Source organism: Podarcis muralis, chromosome W, assembly GCF_964188315.1.
Source record: "Podarcis muralis chromosome W, rPodMur119.hap1.1, whole genome shotgun sequence".
NCBI classification, from domain to species: Eukaryota; Metazoa; Chordata; class Lepidosauria; order Squamata; family Lacertidae; genus Podarcis; species Podarcis muralis.
This window is the reverse complement of record NC_135674.1, coordinates 350,019-360,018: the sequence shown is the minus strand read 5'-3', so window position 1 is coordinate 360,018 and position 10,000 is coordinate 350,019. Positions and strand designations below refer to the sequence as shown.

Genomic DNA, 10,000 nt, shown 5'->3' with positions numbered 1-10,000 from the left:
CTTCTCTCTCTCCTTCCCTCCTTTCTCTCTCCTTCCTTCCCTCTCTCTCTCCTTCCTTCCCTCTCTCTCCTTCCTTCGTTCGTTCGTTCGTTCTCTCTCTCTCTCTTTCCTTCCTTCCTTAATTCATTCCTTCCTTCCTTCCCTCTCTCTCTCCTTCCTTCCCTCTCTCTCTCCTTCCTTCCTTCCCTCTCTCTCTCCTTCCTTCCCTCTCTCTCCTTCCTTCGTTCGTTCTCTCTCTCTCTCTTTCCTTCCTTCCTTCCTTAATTCATTCCTTCCTTCCTTCCCTCTCTCTCTCCTTCCTTCCCTCTCTCTCCTTCCTTCGTTCGTTCTCTCTCTCTCTCTTTCCTTCCTTCCTTCCTTAATTCATTCCTTCCTTCCTTCCCTCTCTCTCTACTTCCTTCTCTCTCTCTCTCTCTCTCTCCTTCCTTCCTTCCTTCCTTCCTTTCCCAGAGGCGAAGCTTCCACATTGGCCGAGACGCCGATTTCCGGGTGAGTGATTGACAGGGTCGTCTAGTCCCACCCACTGAATGATTGACAGGAAAGGCGGAGCTAGGCCCCGCTGAATGATTGACAGGGAAGGCGGGTGGAATTCCGGAATGATTGACAGGGAAGGCATGATTGACAGGAAAGGCGGAGCCAGGGTCCTCTAGTCCCACCCCCTGAATGATTGACAGGGAAGGCGGGACCAGGGTCCACTGGATGATTGACAGGGAAGGCGGAGTCAGGGTCATCTAGTCCCACCCACTGAATGATTGACAGGGAAGGAATGGTTGACAGGGAAGGAATGATTGACAGGGAAGGCGGGTCCAGTGTCCTCTAGTCCCACCCACTGAATGATTGACAGGGAAGGCGGAGCCAGGGTCCACTGAATGAATGACAGGGAAGGCGGGTCGAATCCCGGAATGATTGACAGGGAAGGAATGATTGACAGGGAAGGCGGAGCCAGCGTCCGCTGAATGATTGACAGGGAAGGCGGGTCAAATCCCAGAAAGATTGACAGGGAAGGAATGATTGACTGGGAAGGAATAATTGACAGGGAAGGAATGATTGACAGGGAAGGCGGAGCCAGGGTCCTCTAGTCCCACCCCCTGAATGATTGACAGGGAAGGAATGGTTGACAGGGAAGGAATGATTGACAGGGAAGGCGGGTCCAGTGTCCTCTAGTCCCACCCACTGAATGATTGACAGGGAAGGCGGAGCCAGGGTCCACTGAATGATTGATAGGGAAGGCGGGTCAAATCCCGGAAAGATTGACAGGGAAGGAATGATTGACAGGGAAGGCGGAGCCAGGGTCCACTGAATGATTGACAGGGAAGGCGGGTCGAATCCCGGAATGATTGACAGGGAAGGAATGATTGACAGGGAAGGTGGAGCCAGGGTCTGCTGAATGATTGACAGGGAAGGCGGAGCCAGGGTCTGCTGAATGATTGACAGGGAAGGCGGGTTAAATCCCGGAAAGATTGACAGGGAAGGAATGATTGACAGGGAAGGCGGAGCCAGGGTCCTCTAGTCCCACCCACTGAATGATTGACAGGGAAGGCGGGGCCAGGGTCCGCTGGATGATTGACAGGGAAGGCGGAGCCAGGGTGATCTAGTCCCACACACTGAATGATTGACAGGGAAGGAATGATTGACAGGGAAGGAATGATTGACAGGGAAGGAATGATTGACAGGGAAGGCAGGGCCAGTGTCCTCTAGTCCCACCCCCCCCGAATGATTGACAGGGGAGGCGGAGCCAGGGTCATCTACTCCCACCCACTGAATCCCGGAATGATTGACAGGGAAGGCATGATTGACAGGGAAAGAATGATTGACAGCTATGCTTCCCCTTGCGCCCATTTCACAGACGGGAAAATCACATTTACGAAGAAGTGGAATGAGGAGGCGGAGCTCCTTTTCGGCGCTGCGAATAAAGCTTCATTTTTGGCACTTAATATTCGTCCCGTGTCTTAATTAGTATATAAATTCAAATAAAATAATATAATGCAGAAAAATAATATATTATTATATATTATTAAAATAATATATAAATTCAAATCGTAGATAAATCGATATCAAATAATATACAAATTCAAGGCAGAACAATAATAATAATAATCTAAAAATTCAGTAAATCATAATAAAATATCAATTCAAATAATATATAAATTCAAGACAGAACAAATCTTGCTAATCTTGATTGCTAATATCGATTGCTAATCTTGCTAATATCTGAAACAGGTCTTGCTGATATCGGCTAATATCGATGGCTAATATTGCTAATATCTCCAGCCGAGATTGCGAATATGGATGGCTAATATTGATTGCCAATATTGGCCAATAACTCAAGCAGATATTGCTAATATTGATTGCTAATATTGGCTAATACGGACTGCTAATATTGCTAATATTGATTGCTAATATTGCTAATATGGACTGCTAATATTGCTAATATTGATTGCTAATATTGCTAATACGGACTGCTAATCTTGCTAATATTGATTGATAATCTTGCTAATACGGACTGCTAATATTGCTAATATTGATTGCTAATCTTGCTAATATGGACTGCTAATATTGCTAATATTGATTGATAATTTTGGCTAATATTGACTGCTAATATTGGCTAATAACTCAAGCGGATCTTGCTAATATTGACTGCTAATATTGCTAATATCTCCAGCCGAGATTGCGAATATTGATGGCTAATATTGGCTAATTTTGATGGCTAATATTGGTGAATAACTCAAGCAGCTATTGCTAATATTGATTGCTAATATGGACTGCTAATATTGCTAATATTGATTGCTAATATTGGCTAATAACTGAAGCGGAACTTGCTAATATTGATTGCTAATATTGGCTAATATTGATTGATAATTTTGGCTAATATTGACTGCTAATATTGGCTAATAACTCAAGCGGATCTTGCTAATATTGACTGCTAATATTGCTAATATCTCCAGCCGAGATTGCGAATATTGATGGCTAATATTGGCTAATTTTGATGGCTAATATTGGCGAATAACTCAAGCAGCTATTGCTAATATGGATTGCTAATATGGACTGCTAATATTGCTAATATTGATTGCTAATATTGGCTAATAACTGAAGCGGAACTTGCTAATATTGATTGCTAATATTGGCTAATATTGATTGCTAATATTGGCTAATAAGTGAAGCGGATCTTGCTAATATTGATTGCTAATATTGCTAATATCTCCAGCTGAGATAGTGAATATCGATTGCTAATATTGCTAATATCTCCGGTGCGGCCTACCCTTTTCTCCTCACAAAGCGAAGCCTGAGCTCAATTAATGGTCCGTTTTCAAGCGGAAATAAAGGAAATAAAGTGTTAAAAATGGAAATAAAGTCGATAAATAAGTGGGCTGTCAATCAATCAATCAATCAATCAAAAAGGCCTCCGTTTCCGTAGCAACCAGTGCGGCCTACCCTTTTCTCCTCCCAAAGCGAAGCCTGAGCTCAATTAATGGTCCGTTTTGAAGCGGAAATAAAGGAAATAAAGCGTTAAAAATGGAAGTAAAGTCGATAAATGAGTGGCCTGTCAATCAAATCAATCACTCAATCAATAAAAAAGGCCTCGGTTTCCGTAGCAACCAGTGCGGCCTACCCTTTTCTCCTCACAAAGCGAAGCCTGAGCTCAATTAATGGTCCGTTTTGAAGCGGAAATAAAGGAAATAAAGCGTTAAAAATGGAAATAAAAGAGATCAATGAGTGGCCTGTCAATCAATCAAATAAATAAATAAATCAAAAAGGCCTCGGTTTCCGTAGCAACCAGTGCGGCCTACCCTTTTCTCCTCCCAAAGCGAAGCCTGAGCTCAATTAATGGTCCGTTTTCAAGCAGAAATCAATGAAAGAAACCATGAAAAATAAACTAGATCAATTAGTGGCCTGTTTTTAAGCATAAATTAATCAATCTAATTAATTAATTAACAAAATTAGGCCTCGGTTTCCATGGCAACCAGGTGCGGCCTAGACTTTCCCCCTCAAAAACGAAGCCTGAGCTCAATTAATAGTCCGTTTTCAAGCGGAAATAAAGGAAATAAAGCGTTAAAAATGGAAATAAAGTCAATAAATTAGTGGCCAATCAATCAATCAATCAATCAATAAAAAAGGCCTCGGTTTCCGTAGCAACCAGTGCGGCCTACCGTTTTCTCCTCCCAAAGCGAAGCCTGAGCTCAATTAATGGTCCGTTTTGAAGCGGAAATAAAGGAAATAAAGTGTTAAAAATGGAAATAAAAGAGATCAATGAGTGGCCTGTCAATCAATCAAATAAATCAATCAATCAAAAAGGCCTCGGTTTCCGTAGCAACCAGTGCGGCCTACCCTTTTCTCCTCACAAAGCGAAGCCTGAGCTCAATTAGTGGTCCGTTTTAAAGCGGAAATAAAGCGTTAAAAATGGAAATAAAGTCGATAAATGAGTGGCATCAAATAATCAATGCATTTTATTTCTATTTTTCATTTGTTTCTGCTTGAAAACGGACCATTAATGGAGCTCAGGCTTCGCTTTTTGAGGGAAAAAGCATAGGCCGCGCCTGGTTGCTAGGGAAACCGAGGCCTATTTTATTAATTAATTAATATATCTGATTAATTTATGCTTTAAACAGGCCACTAATTGATCTATTTTAATTTTAATGGCTTATTTCCTTTATTTCTGCTGGGAAACGGACCATTAATGGAGCTCAGGCTTTGCTTCTTGAGGGAAAAAACGTAGGCCACACCTGGTTGCTAGGGAAACCGAGGCCTATTTGATTGATTGATTGATTGATTGATTGACAGGCCACTAATTTCTCGACTTTATTTCCATTTTTAACGCTTTATTTCCTTTATTTCCGCTTCAAAACGGACCATTAATGGAGCTCAGGCTTTCTTGAGGGAAAAAGCGTAGGCCGCACCTGGTTGCTAGGGAAACCGAGGCCTATTTTATTAATTAATTGATTTATTTGATTAATTTATGCTTTAAACAGGCCACTAATTGATCTATTTTAATTTTAACAGTTTATTTCATCTATTTCTGCTTGAAAACGGACCATTAATGGAGCTCAGGCTTCGCTTCGTGAGGGGAAAAGCGTAGGCCGCACCTGGTTGCTAGGGAAACCGAGGCCTATTTTATTAATTAATTGATTTATTTGATTAATTTATGCTTTAAACAGGCCACTAATTGATCTATTTCAATTTTAACGGTTTATTTCATCTATTTCTGCTTGAAAACGGACCATTAATGGAGCTCAGGCTTCGCTTCGTGAGGGGAAAAGCGTAGGCCGCACCTGGTTGCTAGGGAAACCGAGGCCTATTTGATTGATTGATTGATTGATTGACAGGCCACTAATTTATCGACTTTATTTCCATTTTTAACGCTTTATTTCCTTTATTTCCGCTTCAAAACGGACCATTAATGGAGCTCAGGCTTTCTTGAGGGGAAAAGCGTAGGCCGCACCTGGTTGCTAGGGAAACCGAGGCCTATTTTATTAATTAATTAATCTGATTAATTTATGCTTTAAACAGGCCACTAATTGATCTATTTCAATTTTAACGCTTTATTTCATCGATTTCTGCTTGAAAACGGACCATTAATGGAGCTCAGGCTTCGCTTCTTGAGGGAAAAAGGGTAGGCCGCGCCTGCTTGCTAGGGAAACCGAGGCCTATTTTATTAATTAATTAATTAGTCTGATTAATTTATGCTTTAAACAGGCCACTAATTGATTCTATTTTCATTTTAATGGCTTATTTCCTTTATTTCTGCTGGAAAACGGACCATTAATGGAGCTCAGGCTTCGCTTTTTGAGGGGAAAAGGGTAGGCCGCAGTCTGGTTGCTAGGCAGCCGTTGCTAGGGCGACCCGTGACGTCAGAAAAGGCCTATTTTCTCCTTTTTAGGCTTTTATTTCATTTCTTTTTGCCACTAATTTAGCTCAGGCTTCATTTATAAGGGAAAAAGTCTAGGCCGCGCCTTGTTGCTAGGCAACCGACGCGTTGCCAAGGACGCAGGCGTCGTTTGGCGCGCCGGGTTGCTAGGCAACCGACGCGTTGCTAAGGACGTGCTTGCTGCGTCACGACGTCACGACGCTCAGGCTTCGCATTTTGAGGGAAAGACTGGTTGCTATCGCCGTTCAGTTCCCGCCCAAAGCAACCAATCAGAGGCCTCCTTTCCGGCCCTTCCGAGCGGCCATTGGCTGGTTGGCGCTGCGGGGCGGGACTAAAGCTCCGGCGGGCCAATGGGGAGGGAGCGGCGCTCCGAAATGCAAGGCGTCGGTCTGGTCGAATGGGGATGGTGGGCGGGCTGGGAAGGGACCAATGGGAAGCGCCCGACGGACGATGGATAAGGAGACGGACCAATAGGCGTCGAGCTGAGGGAAGGACGCTCCAATCACGGTCGGCTCGCTCAATGGAGGCGGGGAAACGGCCTATTGAGGTGGGCGGGCGCAGAACGGACCAATGGGAACCTCCCGTCGGCCGTGGAGGCGTGACGGACAAGGCGGCGGCCCAATCGACGCCTGAGCGTCATGACGGCAACGCGTCGGTTGCCTAGCAACAAGGCGCGGCCTAGACTTTCCCCCCTTATCAAGGAAGCCTGAGCTAAATTAGTGGCGATTTTAAAGCAGAAAGGAGGAAAATAGGCCTTTTCTGACGTCACAGGTCGCCATAGCAACGGCTGCCTAGCAACCAGACTGCGGCCTACCCTTTTCTCCTCCCAAAGCGAAGCCTGAGCTCCATTAATGGTCCGTTTTCAAGCAGAAATCAATGAAATAAACCATTAATATTAAAATAGATCAATTAGTGGCCTGTTGAAAGCATAAATTAAGGGCTGGCTAGCAGCCAATGGCCGCTCGAGGTGAGCGAAGCGCGCTCCAATCAGCAGCCGAGCATTAGCAAAGGAGGCGGGGCCAGGCTTCCGTGCGACCAATCGCCTCCCGCGCGCCGCCGCGGCCGGACCCGCCCGACGGACGATGGACAGGGAGACGGACCAATAGGCGTCGAGCTGAGGGAAGGAGCGGCCGAGCAACGGTCGGCTCGCTGAGGGAAAAGGAGCGTCGACCAATGAGCGCCGCGGAACGGACCAATGGGAAGCGCCCGTCGGGCGAGGAGGCGTGACTGACAAGACGACGGCCCAATCGGCGCCGAGGGGAGGGAAGGACGCTCCAATCAGGAGCCGGCTAGTTATAGCAACGGTCGGCAGGCGGAGGGAATAGGAGCGTCGACCAATGAGCGGCGCCGACGGCTCTGAGGGAAAGGCGCTTCGACCAATGAGCAGAGGCGGGGAAAGGGCGCTCCATTGAGGCCTATTGGCGCGCGGTGGGCGGGACAATTGGAACCGCCCAACGGCCGAGGAGGCGTGACTGACAAGGCGCCGGCCCAATCGACGCCGAGGTGCGGGAAGGACGCTCCAATCAGGAGCCGGCTAGGCCCAGCAACGGTCGGCACGCCGAGGGAAAAGGAGCGTTGACCAATGGGAACCGCCCGTCGGGCGAGGAGGCGTGACGGACAAGGCGGCGGCCCAATCGGCCGCCGACAGTGAACAAAGGAGGCGGGTCGGGGGTTGATCGGTTCGACCAATCGCCTCCCTCGCGCCGCGGCCGTTAGCCAATCGGCGCCCGAGTTGGGCCGGGTATAAAAGGCGGCGCCCGTTGCCGGGACGCCGCCAGTCTCTCCGGCGCGTCGAGCGGAGCGGAAGCCGCGGAAACTAAGCGAGGGAGGAAAGAAAGCGAATATAAAGCCATGAGGGAAATTGTCCATTTGCAAGCCGGCCAGTGCGGCAACCAAATCGGCGCCAAGGTGGAAGAATCGTCGGGAATCATTAATAATAATTAATGAAAATTAATAATTAATAATAATTAATAATAATTAATGATAATTAATGATAATTAATGATAATTAATAATAATTAATGAAAATTATTAATTATTAATAATTAATAAGAATCGATAAGAATTGATCAGAATGGATGATAATTGATAACAATGGATGATAATTGATCATAATACATAATTATTGATCATAATAAATAATTGTCGTCAGTAATGGATAATTAATAATAATGGAGAATGATTAATAATAAATAAAATAGTTAACAATTGAGAATAATAATGGTTAGGAGTTGATAATGAATAATAATTGAGAATAATGAATCATAAATAAAAATAGTTAATTGATGATAATAAATAATGATCGTTAGTAATGGATAATAATAATTGAGAATAATTAATAATAAATAAAAATAGTTAATTGATCATAATAAATGATCATTAGTAATTGATAATTAATAATATTTGTTAATTGATAATAATAAATAATAATTGATAATAAAAATAAAAATAGTTAATAATTGACAATAATTGATAATAATTGATAATAATAATAATTGATAATGAATAATAATAAGTAAGAATTGATGATTAATGATAATTGATAATAATAAATAATAAATAATAATTGATGATAATTAATACTTAATAATTGATCATTAATAATTGATAATAATAATATTGGAACAATTAATCATCATCATGAATATTAAAAAGGATGGGGGGGGAAAGGGAAGAAAAAGAATTCAAGGTTCATCATCACCATCCATTATTCTATTAATTATTAGACCATTGAATAATCACAATTAATAATTGAGGTTTAATAATAATAGTAATAATAATAATGGATGATTAGTTAGAATTAATAATAAAATCGAGGGCGGAAAGGGGAAAAAAAGAATTTGAGGTTAAAGTTAATCATTCATTACTTATTCTAATTAATTAATTATTAGACCATTGAATAATCACAATTAATAATCAAGGTTTAATAATAAGAATTCAAGGTTAATCATCATCCGTTCATTATTCTAACTAACTAATTAATAAGAATAAGAATAATCATCGGCGCCAAGGTTGAAGAATAAGAATAATAATTAATAATAATTAATAATAGTTGATAAACATTTCCGATTGGAATTTTTTAATTTTTCTTTTCAAATTCTGATTGGAAATTCTCATTTTTACTCATTTCAAAAATAAAATCCATTAGAAATTTTCATTTCCGATGGGAATTTTTTTTATTTTTCATTTTAAATTCTGATTGGAAATTCTCATTTTTACTCCTTTCAAAAATAAAATCCATCAGAAATTTTGGTGGGAAATTTTTTATTTTTCATTTCAAATTCTGATGGGAAATTCTCATTTTCACTCATTTCAAAAATAAAATCCGTCAGAAATTGTCATTTCCGATGGGAAATTTTTTATTTTTCATTTCAAATTCTCATTTTAACTCCTTTCAAAAACAAAATCCATCAGAAATTTTCATTTCCGATGGGAAATTTTTTATTTTCCATTTCACATTCTGATTGGAAATTTTCATTTCCGATGGGAAATTTTTTATTTTCCATTTCACATTCTGATTGGAAATTTTCATTTCCGATGGGAAATTTTTTATTTTCCATTTCACATCCTGATGGGAAATTCTCATTTTCACTCCTTTCAACAATAAAAGCCGTTGGAAATTTTCATTTCCGATGGGGAATTTTTTTATTCTCCATTTCAAATTCTCATTTTCACTCCTTTCCAATCAGAAATCGTCATTTCCGGTGGGGAATTTTTTATTTTCCATTTCAAATTCTCATTTTCACTCCTTTCCAATCAGAAATTTTCATTTCCGATGGGAAATTTTTTATTCTCCATTTCAAATTCTCATTTTCACTCCTTTCCCATCAGAAATCTTCATTTCCGATGGGGAATTTTTTATTCTCCATTTCAAATTCTCATTTTCACTCCTTTCCAATCAGAAATTGTCATTTCCGATGGGAAATTTTCTATTTTCCATTTCACATTCTCATTTTCACTCCTTTCCAATCAGAAATTTTCATTTCCGATGGGATTTTTTTTTATTTTTCATTTCAAATTCTGATTGGAAATTCTCATTTTTACTCCTTTCAAAAATAAAATCCATCAGAAATTTTGATTGGAAATTTTAATTTTCCATTTCACGTTCTGATTGGAAATTTTCATTTCCGATGGGAAA

The 10,000-nt window shown here is 41.4% G+C and overlaps 1 protein-coding gene across 2 annotated transcripts in view; it reads left to right on the top strand.

Annotated features, from left to right (window-relative positions):
- The first annotated feature begins 7,662 nt into the window (after positions 1 to 7,662).
- Positions 7,663 to 10,000, top strand: part of LOC144326466 (tubulin beta-4B chain) — a 16,393-nt gene continuing 14,055 nt past the window's right edge. For both annotated transcript variants that reach the window (XM_077923009.1, XM_077923010.1), the window contains exon 1: positions 7,663 to 7,771. In XM_077923009.1, the coding sequence (XP_077779135.1) occupies positions 7,715 to 7,771 (57 nt within the window). In that variant the 5' untranslated portion in view covers positions 7,663 to 7,714. The remainder of the gene's footprint in view (positions 7,772 to 10,000) is intronic.